The 18,210-nt window shown below is 36.6% G+C and overlaps 1 protein-coding gene across 1 annotated transcript; it reads right to left on the minus strand.

Annotated features, from left to right (window-relative positions):
* Window positions 1–6,838: 6,838 nt before the first annotated feature.
* On the minus strand, window positions 6,839–16,673 carry rce1a (Ras converting CAAX endopeptidase 1a). Its single transcript, XM_051898624.1, has 8 exons — window positions 16,216–16,673; window positions 15,576–15,678; window positions 13,774–13,857; window positions 13,510–13,588; window positions 13,039–13,206; window positions 11,068–11,139; window positions 10,907–10,969; window positions 6,839–10,573 (listed from the first exon to the last, which is right to left on the minus strand). The coding sequence occupies exons 1-8, from the start codon at window positions 16,377–16,379 to the stop codon at window positions 10,347–10,349; spliced, it is 960 nt and encodes a 319-aa protein (XP_051754584.1). The 5' UTR covers window positions 16,380–16,673; the 3' UTR covers window positions 6,839–10,346.
* Between the last annotated feature and the right edge of the window lie 1,537 nt (window positions 16,674–18,210).

Genomic DNA, 18,210 nt, shown 5'->3' on the forward strand with positions numbered 1-18,210 from the left:
CTACTGCGCTAATACATTGTCACACGAACACTCATACAGGCAGGAGCTGCGCATCACGTGAAGATCGCGCACAGAGAGGAGCGCAGAAACAAGTCGTTAACGCTGTCCTGTGATTTATCAGTAAAGTAGCTTGGACAAGCAAAACTTATAGCATATATATTTGCTACTTTTGAAGTAACAACTTACAACCCACAGCTTCACAATTAATAGAGAGATGGTATGACTAATTCACACACGCAATGGCTCTCATTAATGCATTAAAATAAATGTACTGGTATTGTGCTAATTTATCTGTATTTGATTTACAACGAGCAGAAATCTGTAAGAACTGTTACGACCCCTAGACACAATAACTGCTGAAAGTGAACTGTTAAGTTGGAGCACGCTTTCATTAGGAAAAAAATATCCCACCTTTTATAGTCAAGCATATTTACAGTACAAACCTTGTCAGTGAACTATGAGGGCAATACAAAAACAAAATAATCGTTCATTAATCGTAATCGATGTCAAATGTTCAATTAATCGAGATTTAGATTTTAGGTCATAATCGTCCAGCCCTACGTTATGGCGTGAATGGAGCATAAGCTCGTTGTTTTGGTTCAGGAGGAACCGTAAAACATGGCTGCTGTTTTGGTTGCGATGCTTGTGACTGTTGTCTGCCTTAACTCGAGTCTGCATAGCATGAAACACGCTGATGATGTATGATGTCTGTGCGAACAGGGTGCACGAGGGTATGTAAAAACATACGTTGACAGGCAGGTAGGACATCCTGTCGTATTCCTCGGACCGAGGGATATCATTTTATGGTTCTACGCCTTCCACAGATGATATAATATAAATACATTTAGACCACTTAACTTAGTGATAGCTATTGTGATGTGAAGAGACTTTCAACCAAGCGGCAACCTCCCCCAGTTTCTCTTGAAGCCAATACAAAAGTGACTTAAACTGCAATTCATTGACTGGCCGCTAGGGACAGGCTCCAAAAGAGAGCAGAATCTCACTGAGCCCCATGTTAAAATGCCCAGCTTTACAGCAGAAAAAAAAAAAAACGTTTACAGCCTGGTACAAATTGTGGTTTCGGTCTATACAGCTAATTTTGCTCATCCGTTTAAATTATATTAAGCTTTGAAGTTCTGCATAATTAAGGGCGTGGCCACTTGAGTGACAGGTGGATTGCCGCTGCTGTCTCTACTAGCCTTTTGTCTGCTGTCTGTCACCTCAGCTAATTCCAGCCGCTGAACTTGGCATCTCTGCCGTGTTTGTGCTTTTTTCAGGATTATTTCATACAATTATCAAATAATTTGGCTTGCTGTGCAGTTAATGGTCAAGACAGATGTACATCTGTGGATATGCGCACGCATGCGGAAGATAAACAGAGCACACGTTGTTGGATCGTCTTGGCATTGGCTAAAAGTTTTGTCCACCAGATTTACTACAATGACATGTCTGGAGAATATGCCTCTCAAGACACCGCAAAATCCGACAGCACTGCTTGGATATTATAACTAAAACTGCTGCACTATTTTGAAAAATTATACTTTGGACGCGGGCTCATTTGTTTGTGAGAGTCCAATGTATACAATCGTATACAGTTTTACAACATAAACACTGCTCAGATTGCATAATTTCTTGAAGAACGATGATGGAGAGCAGATCGTTTAGAATGGATTTAAGTGCGATGAACTGGATTCATCTCGTGATCACTATTTCATTACAAAGGTATGAAGTCCCGTTTTGATTTTGCGCGTTGTCATTTGCACACCTGACACAAATTATAATATTACGGTTGCTGGAGCATCTACAGTATATCGTAAAACAGACACTGTAGATTGACAGTAAACCTTTAGAACTTTCAAATGATATAACTTTATTAATATTTTAGATAATATCTAAGATAGATATGTAGCTCCTTAGCCTGAGCTAACTTGGTCATGTCAAGCTAGGCGGACGTGGTTTCAGCAACCAGGCACCTCAATTCGCCTCTTTGCCCATTTTCAGTTATCCAGGAGTGACGCGCTGCCAAGATGGTGACGGCCCACTTTAGGCTTCAAAAATGCTCTTCAGAAACCTATGGGTGATGTCACAAAAACTACGTCCATATTTTTTTTTTACAGTCTATGCTTTCAACCAGCATAACAAAAATGTTTTTGAAGCAAATCACCTACCCTGCCTTTAAAACTAGTAGTGAATGTTTTATGAGCAGCAGGATAATCCCTCTCTTTGGCCAGAATATGAGTTATTAAAAAAATGCAATGTTTGACCACTTCAGACTGGCAATTGTCATGATAACTTTTGTAATGCATTAATTTTAAAATATCAGTGTTTCCAATGGTCAAAACAACAGCATGAAATCTTGCACTTACATGCTCAGATGAAAGTTTTGGATTTCCATGTGTTCACAGGTGCCACGAACCATATTCAAGCACAACCAAAACAATGTTTTTCTGTAAAATGCATGCAGTTTTTTTTTTTTTTTTTTAACCGTTAGAGGGCCAAAAGTTACATTGTGTACCTTTAATAAAACAAAAAATATAAAATAATAAATTACCTTAAAATATAAACTGAAAACAAAAGTTATCCTTTGCCATTATTCATTGTGACATTATTGTCAAGTAGTTTTTCGGGCCCACTGTACACTGGGGCTAAAATGTGACGTTTCAAACAACACTAATGTTTTCTTCCACTGTACAATGATCACTTATATTCATAAACCTATTACTAAAGACTTTTACATTACTGTAATTTCATGCACAGGCATTCTTCTGCAAAGTGCATTTAAAAAGAAACTCGAGGTTGATATAGCAGACACACCTGTGAATTTAGCAATAGTAATGTTCTTTACAGCTGAGTGGGATCCTCTCTGAAGTCAGAACTTCACCCTAGAGTCCTGTCTGCTGGAAGGTCACCGCAGGACAACGCTTCAGCCGTCACTGATTCCTTCTACAGCCACTGCATGAACCATTTATAGTCAATAAGGTCCTTTCTTAAAAAGAGGTAAGAGAAAGTTAATTGTACTGAAATGTACTTCTCCCAAATACACAGAAACTCAATAGAGTCACATTGGCAATTCTACAACTCTCTCTCAGGACTGTTACTGTGGTAGAATAAATAGAGTTTCAATGTCAGTTTGCATGAAACCTTGCATTTTAGCCTCAGCTTCCGTTGGTATTCATTTAAGCATAATAAACTGAGTACAAATGAGACTGACAGACAGAGAAAGCAAGAAAATAATAAATTTAAACAGGTGGTGTGCGGCCTCTTCCAGGTGTATAAACCTGGTGAAAGACTTTTTAAGCTGCATTCCTGGTGGAATAGTTGTACTGTTAAAGTGATCAAGGGGTGTCAAAGAGGGCTACAAGGCACTTCTGGTTTTCCCTCTGCTTCATTTTATGAAAAATCAATGTCCTGCCTATTTTTTTTTATTAATTGTCAAATATAATGAAAGAACTGGAAGAATGTGACAAGTAATCCTGTCATATGCCCTGCTTTTCTTATAATATAGAACCAGGTGTGATATTTAAATACATGAATTTACATGCATTCTCTTGTGTGATGAACAGCATCACACACAAGAATATGAATATGCCAAATGTTCATTTCTGTGCATTTATTTGCAACATATTCATTGCTGCCAAATTGTTGAATGATCCAGCTGACAATTTCTATTCATTTTGCAGAATAAGCCTTTTTTTTTTTTTTTTTTTTTTTTTTTAAATCATCTGAAATGTGCTGTGACTTATATTCCAAATTGACTTATGTTTTTCGTATAGTGCATATCCCAAACACAGGTAGTTTTGTTTAGGCTTGCTGTTTATAATCAATTAAATGTTGTTTGTAATGAATTAATGCCTCTATAATTTATGTTTGTAAAGAATTTGTTGTGGAGTGCTGTGGGAACTACATTTCATTTAATTTACTGGTATTTTACATTATTTCTGAATGTATTTACTTGTATACTGATTCAACTTCTTTGCTGTTGTTTTCTTTTTCTCTCAACAATTCAATTTCGACCTGGTGGGACTTCTAGACAACTGCAACTGATACCTTAATGCGGCTTTTTGAGAAAAGCTGTGCTATTACTTTTCCAAATACCCCTAAAATTCGATTGAAAATGGTCCAACACATATGGGACCGAGCTGTATTACAGAAACTTCCTATCTTAATTCTTGACTTAAAAGTCAGCACAAAACGCAAGTTGCAATAGTCTTTTCTTCCCTGTTGTAAGTTAACATATATCAAAGTGAAATGGCTTCTCAAACAAGAAAAGAAAGAAAAAAAGTAGGGCAGGACTTAATTTTGTCCATCAGGAATTAATTGGTTCGTTGGATGTTGTGGTTTGCTATTGGTTGATTTCATTGTGAGGAGGTTGTCCCGCCCCAGTCATCAGAGAAGAGAAAAGGAGAGGGAAGTAATTTTGATTAAAGATTACCAGAGCACATGATTTAAAAATAAATAAATAAATAAATAATTAAAATGATGCGCATGGATAAATCATTTATAATAAATTCTGCAATACTAAAAAAAGAATGGATTTTGATGTCATGGTGACTTTAAGATTTCACACTTTCACAGATTCCACACTTTGGTGACGTAAATGTCTACATTTACAAATAATAGCCATATCTGTTGTGAAGGCCGCATCAGAGCAGCCTCGGCAAAAGTGCACAGAGAGCATTCGTAAGCACCCTTCTGAAACCTACAATGAAAAATAGGACACTTTATGGTATTTTGGACTTCACAGTCAAGTACACTATTTAGGACAGTCCCATACTTAGGAATGGATTATTTTGACTTAAGTCAGTAATCAACCACCAACAAAACTAATGTCCAATCACTACTCTTATTATGCCCCAAAAATTTGCCTGAATAAAGGTGAAAAATTAAATGAAAATTTACAACAAATCTTTCAGAGGCAAAAAATAAAAAAACCATGATGTTTATGTTCATCTATCCAAAATCAATCATTACCAGTTCCTTCCCTAAAAGGCACCTGCAGAGTTTTCTTCACCCAACAGGTCGACATTAATAACAAACATTGGATTCTTCGGTTCATTTGCTTGCACTGATACTTCATGTCAACAATGCACTCTCACCGGGTTAAATCAAGCATGACAAAAGCAAAACAGCTTTACTCATCAAGATAAGCACTCACATTCATTTGGATTTAATTATGATTTGACTGAGAGAAGCTTTTACGAGAATTCATACAATGGATGGAGTTTTGCTTAGTCAATGCAGTTTTCAAAGCTCTCCATTCAAAAGCTTTGGCCAAGCTAAGTTACATATCTACAGATGCTCAAAAGAGATAGAAAACAGACTGACAAAAAGAAAGAAAAGCATAGAACAGTGCTTTGAAATACATAGCTGTAAAGCAAAAGAAAATACCTCCCCATATCTTTTCAATGTCATTTTTTAATAGAACTTTTATTCAGCAACATGCATTAAATTGATCAAAATTTGTAATATTACATAAGTTCTATTCTATTTTTATTATAAAAGTTCTATACAAGTAATGCTCTTTTTCAAATAAATGCTGTTCTTTAAAACTTTCTATTCACAAAAAGAATCTAGACAAAATGTATTGCAGTTTCCACAAAAGCATTCAGCAGCACAACTGTTTGTTGAGCAGCAAATGCACATATTAGAATGATTTCTGAAGGATCATGTGACACTGAAGACTGGAGTAATGATGCTGAAAATTCAGCTTTGATCGCAGGAACATTACATTTTAAAATATAAAAAATATATATTTTAAATTCTTATAATATTACTGTTTTTAGTCAAATAAATGCAGAAAACTCTTACAGAGTCTATTTTCCGATGTGGAGTACACCTGTATGAAGCAAATGAATCATCACAGATGAGATAACATGTAATTCAGTGTTCTGGTCACAGTTATCTGTACACCTTCTAAAGAATTCCAAGTCTGCAAAGAATGATTCTATGGATACAACCTCTGAAACATCACATTCACACAATCTAAAAGAGAGTGGGAGAACAGATAGACGTCGTGACATCTCTCCTGTGGCTGAACAAGAGACCACAATGGTACTGTCAATCTCCACGTGTTCTTGGCCCAGTTTTGTCAACGCTCAAAAACTTCAAAAGATGAGATGTCAGCTTATTTTTACTAAAAATGAATAAATGGTAGGGTGGAACAGGAAATTAATACAAACATATCTTAATATGCCTAAATGTAAAATCTTTATCATAACACCTCTCCCTGGTGGTCAAACACTGGTAACACAATTTAGAACAAAAGGAGATTTAAAAAAAAAAAAAAAAAAAAAAAAACTTCTTAGAGTGCCCCTATTATGCTTTTTTAGATATTACCTTTCATGTTATGTGTAATATAGCTGTTTGTGAATGTAAAAGGTCTGAAAAGTTACAAATAAAGTTATTGTCTTCTAAAAGAAAGAATCGATTCTGAACTGCTGAAATGAGTCGTCAATAATTCGTCACTTCCTGTAAACCTAAGTAACAACGTAACAGATTTGCATAATGGCAGCCTATGGCCTTCATTGGCTGCCTGTGAACAACGTCTACTTTGACCCTCAAACACTGTAGTTGTAGCTGAGGCCTGGAAGAGTTAGTTTGTGTTGTCAACTTGTTGAGAAGACGATGTTTTCAGCGCTGCAAATCCACTTTAATGCACTTCAGAAGGATGAGGACTCACGCTGGAATTGATACGGAAAAACCTTTGTTTGTATTACTGTGCATCAAGGGCTGAGGAAGCCTACCGAGGTGAAACTCAGATATGGTAATGGGCATTTCGTTTCCGACACGCAGAATGAGAATAAAAAGAATGAGAATAAAAAGAAAACCCAACTCCAAGTGAGGTGTTTAAAAAAAATCATTCATTTATTTACAAACGGCAGAGTTTTGCAGAGTGGATTGAAAGACCCCCAGAAAGATTGTCATAAAACATTTGTCCATCAGTGAATTGCATCGGCACATTAATCAAAAACAACTAGCATGCACATTATTCTCTGATTCACCAAAATAGATTTGATTATAAAATATATCTCTCAGTATAAACATCAGACATGTTTGTAATCACAAACCAGTCAATTCAATTCATCTGTGTAGCGATTCTCATATACTTTACAGGTGATGTTTCAGTGAGCTAAAACAGCGCTCAGCTACGTTTCACATTTGCAAAAATAGATTTGAACATCTATTGCTGTAAAGAAGACGTTCAAAGTATCTAAACATAAGTCCGCCCCGGGTGCGAATGTTTTGCTTGCAACTAACCAGATTAAAAAAAAACGAACAGTGTGAACTCGAAAAGGGGATGAAAGAAAAAAGGAAAGAGAAAAAAAAAAAAAACTCTAGTAAAATTAATGAATGCAGAAACTTCACCAAAGAAAGAAAGTGAGGAAAAACATATTGGACAGCAATTAGTGAAAACTAACAAGCTTCTGACACATATTGACTACAAACATTCTTCATCTAAAAGTTACACCAGTAATCAATCACAGCGCTGACAGCAATCCTGTCCTCGCCAGAGCACCCGTGTTCAGCTTTCCTTAAATCACAATCTGAACATCCCACAGTGCAGTTTAACCACTCAGCTGACCGATCTGCATCTCATGATTCAATTATCTAACAAATCTGGAACAATGAATGAATCTCCAAAGTTAGAAAAAAAAAAAAAAAAAAAAAAGGTTAAAGTTTACCTTCTTCAATTTTTTCAGTATCAGGGCATAATTTCATCATAGTTTAATTAAATTATCTAATAACAGGATTACAAATGCAAAGCAAAACACTTAAAGAGATTAATTAATAAAAACACAAGGAAAACGAAAAAACACAAATACACAACAATGGCGCCCTCTGTTGACCGTAACCACAACGCGCACAAGCAACTAAACTAAAGCAGCATTCAGTGTAGCGAATCACAGGCAAACAGTGCTTACATACAGCATCCTCCTTGTGTAAACACGTTGATACAGTCATATTCACTATGGCACACTTAAAAACATTCTTCTTTCAATGCTAGAGAGACTAGTAAACCAGATCACTGTAGTAACTTGGACAAGTTGTGATAAATTCCTACCATGACTTTGGCTGTTCAAGTGAACTTAAATGTTTTCGTTGTAGAGAGCCAAATAAGAAATTATTTTGGGAATGAATTAAAGAAACACCCAAAACAAACCTCTTACTTGGCACTAGATGGAAATCCCTGATTTGATCCTGTTTGTGAGACTATTGCTTAAAATGTTTGCATGGTCTCTCACAACACAGAAAAGTCTATGATCGACTCTATGAACTACACATAATGAACGTCAGGGCTAGCCATGCCAATATATTAAGTACATGATAGTTCTATATACTCTCTCTCTTTAGTACTAGTTCTATATAGTTCTATATACTCTGCTTTCACATTTAATGAGAACTGAAACCAAAAACAACTACATAACATTAAATGTTCTGCACAAAGCAGCCTCTATTCTGAGTAGCAAGCCGCATTTGCCAACTTAAAGGGATAGTTCAAGCAAAAGTGAACATTTATTCACCCTCATTTTGTTTTTTCTTTCTTCCATGGAACACAAAAGATGTTATGCAAATTTCCTGATGAGGTTAATTTGAATATGTGCATATTCAAATCACACAAATGAGTGGAATATAGCACTTAAGTCATATGGACTTTAAATTTTTCACTTATATGGAAAAAGCAGCATGAACAATCTGACTAACATCTTTTGTGGTCTACAGAAGAAACAATATGAGGGTGACTAAATATTAATAATGTCAGAATTTCATTTTTGGGCGAACTATACCTATAAGCAGTTATGCGAGTCTTATTTGGTGTTTCTATATCAGTCATCATCCGAACATCCGTATGTCAGCAGTGTAGCAGCATGCAGTTCAGTGGTATGAGTTTTAATTTCAGTTCATGACTATGTAATGTATAAAAGATTTATAAAAAAGCTTAGCATTTAGATTTAGAGCGTAAAACACATCGGTCAAAGACCTCAAGGTGTAATTCTCTGATTTAGGTAGTTTCAGTGTTGTTGCAGGTGGTTTATGACTACACAGTAATGTCATAAATAGAAAGTGTTGGAATTTCCACCATTTCTAAAGCAGAAGCGTTCAATCTACCACTATATCCTCCAGTGCGACCAAACTAAGTTAACAAGAAATTAAATTCCTATGTTGATGTAAAAAGAATATCTTTAGCTCTGCATTAAATATGAACGAAATACCATTGGTCAAAATCTATCACTAAATATATCCTGAAATTGTACAAATTATCTCTATACGGTAATTGGTATTAGCTGTTTTTTTTTTTTTAAAAACACACAGCCAAGACAGGACCTACCAATGCGCTAAAAAGACCTCATAATTTGAAATGTTGTGCTTGAGGTCACAATTCTTTCTAGACCTACACATAAAGCTGTGTGCTCTTCTGATACACACTCACTAAATTTTGTTATTCTAATACGTCTAGGTCTATTGCTCCAATAGCGTACCTAAAGGCATTTATCTAGATTTAAAAGGATAGTTCACCCAAAAATTGTCATTTACTCACCCTCATGTTGTTCCAAACTTAAACGAGACAGTTGATGGCACCCATTGACTTCCATAGTTTTTTTTCCCCTACTATGGAAGTCAATGGGTGCCATCAACCGTCTGGTTCCCAACATTCTATAAAATATCGCCTTTTGTGTTCAACAGAAGAAAGAAACTCATACAGATTTGGAACCACTTGAGGGTGAGTAAGTAGACAATTTTTATTTTTGGGTGAACTATCCCTTTAAGCCTACTGAATTGAGTGACATGATTTCTAGACAATAAAAAAAAAAAAATGAGTAAAACAAACAAAAAAAAAAGTCTGTAACGTCTGGAAAACCAAATGTCGTCTTCAAGTAAGGGCACCAGACCAAACAGGTAAGGTGTATGTGAGCAAGATTGTACTGTCGGAACAGAAAAATAGGGAGTCTTGCATTTGAGAAATGCACATTTCAGCATACAAATCTTCCTAGAAAACCCGTAATTGTGTCTGATCTTTATCCCCAGCACCAATCTCATGATAAACACACTGAAATATGTCATAAAAACATGCAGACGCATATAATCAACTTGTCGTCATCAAATGTAGGCCTGAAGTCACTTGATAACGCAACATCGGCTGAATGGTAAAAAGAACTTCCAGTGAAACCTGAGGATGTTTTGGATCCACCGAGTTCTTCCAAGCACCTCACGGAGGCTGTGAGTTTTCATACCTGTTCTCCAGCAGTCCCTCGCTCTCCTGGTGAAACCAGCAACAAAACAGCTATTCCTTTTCAAATGGCTGGAGAGAAGGAATGGATGAAACGCAGGATGGAGGTATGGATGGATCAGGAACAGATGGATCCAGGTGTGGAGGTCAGGGTGCAGACGGGTGTGGGCAAACCGTAGAAGAGCGGGTCAGTCATGGGGAAGATGAGGAGGAGGAAGAGAACGACCCCCAGCACGTAGAAAGAGAGAATCGTGAGGCGGTACGGGTGGTCGAGGGCCGTGCTCAGAGCCGGAAAACCCATGTAGTTGCAGAAGGAATGGCACAGCACAGGACCCACCAAATGACCTAGAGACACACCAATAGGCAAGAGGTATTAATTTGTAGGCTGTTACAATTTGCCTGTATGTAATACAAACTAAAAGTTATTCTTATTAATTGTAATTCTCAATTTACAGTAAGAATCATCATGTTTGGACATCATGTCATGTAAGAATCATCATATCATGATATATAATTATTAAATACAAATACAATTTAAAACTTTTTTTATTCATTACAGTCTTGAGATTTTTGTGCATTATGGACGTTTTGAACACAAAACTTTTTTATTTTATACTTTTAATCCTCTTGTGAAGTAGTATAAGCATCAGTAGAATTAAAGATAAATCACAGATTCACCTGTCCTGATGAATATAAAGGCTGTATAAGCTCCAAATACTGCAGTGTAGGAGAACTGGAACACTGAAAAGGACACACAAACAAACATAGACATGAGTAATTATGTCTCGCGGGCGGCACTACTCGCACTGAGGATGACGGTAAACTAATGACTCGGTTACCTGCAGAGAGGAAAATCCCTGAGACAGTGCCTTGTCTGAACCGCAGGAGCTCAATTACATGGTGAAAATGAGCTACAGTCACACGCAAAGAGAGAGAGAAAGAAACAGACAGACGGAGGAAGAAAACAAGGTTACTATTACAATAATAGTCTACAAAGCAACGCAAATGAAACAGTTCTCATTTTTCTTGAGCAAGTCATACAAACATATTAATACAAGGGTGATTCTTACTGTAATACTGCCATTACCTAGAACAGTATGGAATGCTCAGGGTTCTAATTACCAGGTATCGAGTACCGAGACTCTACAATAATTTCCCTGGAGACCACACTTTTTTTTTTTTTTTTTAGTATTTGCTTTTACTGCAGCAACCTTTATTACAATAAAATTGTTTGCGCTGTTTTAACTGAAAGTAACTTGCACTGACATATCTTAAAATGTGTCAGTGCCATTGTTTTGTTTCGAGATGCACACCAATAATGTTTTTTTCTAAGAAACATTTATAAAAGCTACTTAAATGCCCTTATTAGCCATTTTCACACTTCCAGGTTTTTGGCTTCCGGAATAGCCCACGCCGGGTAAAAGTTTTTCCAGTAACAGTGATAGATAGCCGAGCCTAAGAACTATTTCGGGAATCAAAGTCTTTTTACAAATTAAATGTCATGAAAATGTTTGAATGGTCTGTAATGGTGAGACTACAGAGCTCTCCTTAAAAGCTAAATTTAAGAACTAATCTGAAGTGATGGCGGTTAAATTGGTTATATTCTTTGTGTCTGTTTGGTGCGGATGTGCATTATCACACTCCATGTGCTGTAAACACAGTGACTGTGTCTCAATGTGCAAACTATCCATCCTAAATAGTATGTGACATTAGTAATATTCACTACTTTTTATGGCGGATAGGGTGGATAGTATGCACATTGGGATGCAGGGAGTGCTTTTCGTGAAGTGCTGGGGAAATGATCGGTTGGCAGCTCCCTTATCACGCAGACCTGGTCCTCTGATTCATAATGAGAAGCAGGACCGCGCACACCCTGGATGTTTCTGGATATAAACACTTCTGTCATCTCTCAATGATACTCAGTATTCTCAATATTTTCCTGTCGTCATCATCTTAAAGTCTGTAATATGCACAGTATTATAAACCCATTAGTAGTATTGTCGCTGTTGCAACATTAATGCAAAGACTGATAGTTGTGTACAGTGTGGTCTTGGAAATTAGTTTAATCATTTTAATCGGTCAGGATTAGTTATAACATATGCTTGAATGTGGGATGTAATGCCATGAGATTACATCTATATATTTTTAAAACGTATTAAACTCACAACAATATTACGCATCTCTCATGACTTTATATCCCGCATTGAAGCATATATTGGGAGTTTAGTTTTGTTTTTGTTTTTTTATGAACACATTTTATAAATAATGTTCGTCGTATGGTGATACGAGCAGGGGAATTGCTGAATGAGTAGCTGTGTAGCCTATACTGTATGACAGATGGTGAAATAAAACTGCCTACCGCTAAATTCAAGCAACGGTGGCCGTATAAGTTACAAACAAGTAGAAAATAGTTTCTTTGTAGATTATACAACAGCAACTTGGAAAACAGACAAAACAGAAAAGGTAAGAAGCGATATTTGAGGAAAGAGCATATAAATCTAATAGCCGCAGGCCCATAGCGGAACTAACTTTACCGTGATTTCCGATTTTTGTGAAAAAGGCTAATTGAACTTAGGCCTAATCCTGGCTTAATCTAAGCCCTGTCTGTGAAACGGGCCTTTGAATACGTAACTATGGTGCGCTCGCATAATTTTTCCTTCTGTGTCTGCAGCACGTATTTTGTGCACTTGTCGCACACAACTCAAAATTATGCATTGCTTACTCAACCATCAATAAGTTTTATCGATTAAATTATTATTAACAATTAATCAATTATCAATTAATCGTTAGCATCCCTAGTCACCACTCACCAACACCAAAGAAGAGCGGGCATGTGAAGATTGCGGTGGAGGGTCCAGCACAGGGTACCAGCATGGGAAGCATGCATGCCCGAAAAACCAGCTCCTCTGTCAATGGCGCCACAACCTGGTTCCTCAGCCAGCGCATGTCGCTCAGACACAGCGTCCAGAAGCAAGGGTCTGCAAAAACATAACAGACCATTCACATTTATAACAACAACCACACTAAAGCCTTTCTGATTCTTTTACAGCAACACAGATCAATCTAGTTTACTGATAGTTGACCACCTATTACACTTCACCAAAAGAGATATGAGAATTTAAGGACACAGATTCAACTCCCCAGAAGATTTGGCTTGACAGTTATCATTTACAATAGTCTAGCATCATGACAGCTCACTAACAGATTATTAAAATCCCAAAATAGATTTATAAATAGAGAGATTCACAGGGAAATTACTGGAAGAGGAAAAGGCTGCTTACCGACTACAACTTTCATCCCATCAATGAACCCCCAGGGGCAATCCATGGCTAGCTGGATCAGAGGGCCCAGAAAAAGCACCTAACAGAGAGGAAGGTAATAAAATGATCAAATACAACACAAAAAAATCCAATGTAAAGACTCTTCTGCAATTTGAAGATTAGTCAAAATCTTCAATTTGGATAACACTTTGCTTTAGGCTTAAGGAAAACCATTGTTTTCCACTGTCTAAAAAGAACCAAGTACAGACTTTGTCATTTATTTACCATGGTCAGTAGGAGCGGTAGAACGATAGCAGGAATGAGCCCCTCCAACCGGATCCCCATAAGGGCCAGCAATGAGGGACCAGGCTATAGGAGAGATCAAACACATCTGATGTTTCACCATCAAATAAGATTAAACACAATGCCAAAAAACAAAATGCTTCACAACACAATGATTATAAAAAAAGGTTTATTTTATTATAACTATAAACAGGATTGTATGATGCAGCGAGACCTAGAACCACATATCAAATAATAAGAAAACAAACTCAGAAATTTACAATTAATGATTTTACTCATCTGATAAATTTGGTTAGACTTTCAAACCTTTAAAACCATTCTCTTTACAAAAACTCTCCAAACCAATCACCTTTTAACATATTAAAGTCCCCCTGAAATCAAAATTTAAGTTTTTTAGCTTTTAGTATGAATTAGTAGCCTTAATGTTATGAATAAGCTGGTGTGTTCCAAAACAATGACAAAATTCGCATTAAGGAGATGTAAGCATTCAAAACTTACAGTCTCTCACTTACGCTAAAATGCATCACGGATTTTCATGACATCAAATCTTCTGTCCAATCAAATACTATCTAGAATCTGAAGTCCTGCCCCCTCCTACACTATCAACAGACACTGAAGCCGCGGCTGAAATCGGCCATTTGTTCACACATTTACTAGTTTCTATGATGAATGGCACATAGTGCACTATATAGAGAATAGGGAACGGTTCAGACAGTGTAAATATGCTTTCCACTGATGCGAATGAAGTCCATTTTCGCGTTAGTATAACGTGAACTGCCGCAGCGCAAGCACAGTCTGCTCTGGCACAGGGACACAAGAGCACAGAGCGGATCATATCCGTGAGTCGGCTCAGACCATGAAAGGTATCGGACCCATTTAAATTCTGCACAGAATGCTGTATTTTAAAGTGATAAAGAGGAGATGAGGAGGATAAACGGTTAGATATTAAAAGGAAACAGAGGTTTTACTGATATAAACGAAACGCTATTGGCCATTTAAAAAAAAGGGGCGGGGCTGTTCGATATAATCGCCCTGTCTTCCTGTTTCAGTTAAAATTACGTCAACACATTGAATAATGCTGCGCGTTCCAAGACACTTCAGCGGGCCTTTAAGGCCCGGTTTTACAGACCGGGCTTAGCCTAAGCCAGGATTTAAGTAGCTTTTATAAACATACACTAGAAAAAAAAACATTACTGGTGTGCATATTGAGACAAAACAATGACACTGGCATATTTTAAGATCTGTCAGTGCAAGTTACTTTAAGTTAAAACAGCTCAAACATGCATTTTAGTCTAGGACTAGCTTAAGCCTTGTCTGTGAAACCAGGGGTAAAGTTCTCATATACTGAAACATTTAAAGTCTGCGTGAAACAGAAGTCTTTTCTTCCCCACTGTGATGCATAACAGCTTCTTGAACAAGAAAAAATGAGGGGCAGATCTTGATTTTATTATTTCTCCATCGGGAATTGATTGGATTGTTGTAGTTTGCTATTGCTGAGATGTCAGGTGTGAGTGACAGGTTGTTCCCTCCTCGCACCAGTTAACAAAACAAAGGGATGTAGTTGCAAGAGAGAGGGGAAGTTATTTTGATTAAAGATTAGGAAGGCACATGAATTTTAATAAAATAATGATGTGTACGAATAATTTTTTTTATAATAAATACTACAATATTCAATAAAAAAAAAAATGTAATTGTCCATTTTGATTTCATGGTGACTAGGAGAACACAGTAAACACATACAGCAACTGTAAAGATTAACATTAAATGTGTTGCAGTAAACTAACCTGGATGCCGGTGAAATCTTTCCATGCCCACACAAACACTGGAGACACAGCAGACACAATCAGTACACTAGTGAAGCGCCTCTTTATCACTGCAGGATGATCCCTGTTGGTACAACCAACCATACAAACAAACAAACAGTGTTGTTTAAATGCATTCCACAGTAATATGTTTGCATCATCTTACCATCTGTTTATGTTACATAATACAAGGCAAACATAAACAGTGGAAAAAATCTGACTGGCTGCCACAGCAAATTATCGACCAAATAAATAAATAATAAATAACTATATCAAGTGTTGATAGATAGATAGATAAGATACTGAAAAATGAAATGCACAATGAAACGATATATAGCAAAAGTTTCGAACGCTCCAGTCGTCAAGTATTTTTAACATGTGACTCGAACAGCAATACTGAAGTGTTTTCGACTCAAACAATACTGAAGATTCGATTCAAACAATATGTTTAAACATACTTTTGAAACAACATTTTTTAAACATTCGATTCAAACTATATGTTAAGCATTCGATTTAAATAATATGATTTAAGCGTCGAATCGAACGTTATGATTGTCAAAAATGCTGTCTAGGTAGGGAGCTCAGTAGGTTTTGTGACACAGCCAAAGTCCACGAGCTATACCTTGGTAAATCGCTTTTCCAAACGTATAAACTTCCAACATAGGAGCACGCAAGCAGTAGACAGGAGAGAATTGACACCCAGCAAAGTCCATCAGGAACAGACGCCACATTAGCATGGAGTTGAGCTGAACGAAAATCTGCCGTCAAATCATCGTCGTCTTTCATGGCGAGACCGACAGGGGCTGAAAACCACTAGACGCGCTGAAAAACTGCAGGTTTGGGTGACACATTAAACACTACACACGTGATTTTGTTTTTATCCTAGATAAGTGTGTGTGTGTGTCTCCACAATGGAGGTACTCTGGAAAGAAGCTGAGAGGAGACTGTTTTGGCGCCACAGAATGACGCCATCAACGCGAGACGGTCCTGCTGGCCCATATTTCCATTCACAACTCATGACAGGTGATGATGATGATACACTGTCTGTTGAATGGGGAGAAGGGAAACGACGGACAGTTTATAAAACACATAACGGCCCACTGGGATGCTGCAATTACAATATGGTTGCAACCTAATAAGTTTTAAATAAATACATTTCCCACCGTGCAGTTGACACAGTGATAACTAGCACGCGGGACGAAAATATGGCATGTCAAAATAGATACGCACAATGTAAATGAAGACTAATAGATTAATATAAGAAAATTCGTACCAATATATATTTTTGTAAGTTCCATACCAATTATTTGTAAAAGCAATGACTTGTAAATAATCTTAAATGTCTCATAGTACATTGCTATTCTTGTTATGGTGGAGCCGTTGCTTACATATTACATCCTCACTCATTTCAGAAGCACCCTCCGTGATTTTATTATTAATTGTCCATCACACAGTAAAATTAAAATGTGAATTTTTAATAAACTTGAATCTAAAGTTCAGTTAAATGTTTAATTGTTCGTCTGACTAGTAAAATTAAAATGTGTGACTCTGCAAATCCATTAAAATAATTTACAACAACTGTGAGCAACTAATGAATTGTGATTTTTATCGCAATATGCCTGTTATGATGTATAAATCTCCATTTTTACAAAGAAAAATTATATAGGCTACAGGCAATGATGCATATGTGCAACAACAATACCGTGCATATAGTAATTTATAGTAAATATAGTATTTCTGGACCATACTATAGTAAATTGTAGTATACTGTATATATTATAGTATTCACAACACTTTGTTAATGAATGCTACAGCATACTGTAGTATTAACTATAGTGACTGATAAACTAATACTGAAACTGTAGTATACTTTAGTTTTTATTATATACCCTATAGTAGTAGAAAACTTAGTACAGTATTGGGTAAAGTAATTTGTTTACTATAGTTTTTATATTACCACAGCAACTATAGAATTACCACAACAAATTAATTAAATTACTTCACTATAGTATGGTTCAAAAACACTATATATTTACTATAAATTACTATAGTATTTTTCCATGTTCTAATCTACTGTCCTAACATATAACTATCATAATAATATCGAAGGCGCTTAATATATAGCTCTGTTTGATACATTTTAACTATCGCCCTGAAAAACGTTGACCCCTGTCCTACGCCATTCCTTGCATAACTGTATTCGGCTATATACTTTAGATTATTTGGTACATATATATTTCGACTAGCCTACATTGTCTCTGTCTATTGTCAAGTGGTATCCCCAAAACAATTTTGGATTTCCATAACTCTGGTTAACAAGTTGCATGTATTGGCTCTGTTTTAGTCTGAAAATGACATTACATTATTATATTATATATTATTTATATCATAGATATGGAGGTTTTGCTTGAATAACATGCGCATCATCGCGCAGATGGTCGTCTTAATTAAGAGGTGTCAGTAAGAGTGACACAGCACAATCACTGTATATATTACAGGTGTAGGCCTATATATAACAGGACTGTTCCACAGGTGTATCCCTAAATGTGGAGAATGCGGAGGATTCCACGAGCTGTCAGATCCCTCGCTCGAGCGTCACTGTGCGCGTATGTAACAG

Source organism: Ctenopharyngodon idella, chromosome 7 (assembly GCF_019924925.1).
Source record: "Ctenopharyngodon idella isolate HZGC_01 chromosome 7, HZGC01, whole genome shotgun sequence".
Lineage (NCBI taxonomy): Eukaryota > Metazoa > Chordata > Actinopteri > Cypriniformes > Xenocyprididae > Ctenopharyngodon > Ctenopharyngodon idella.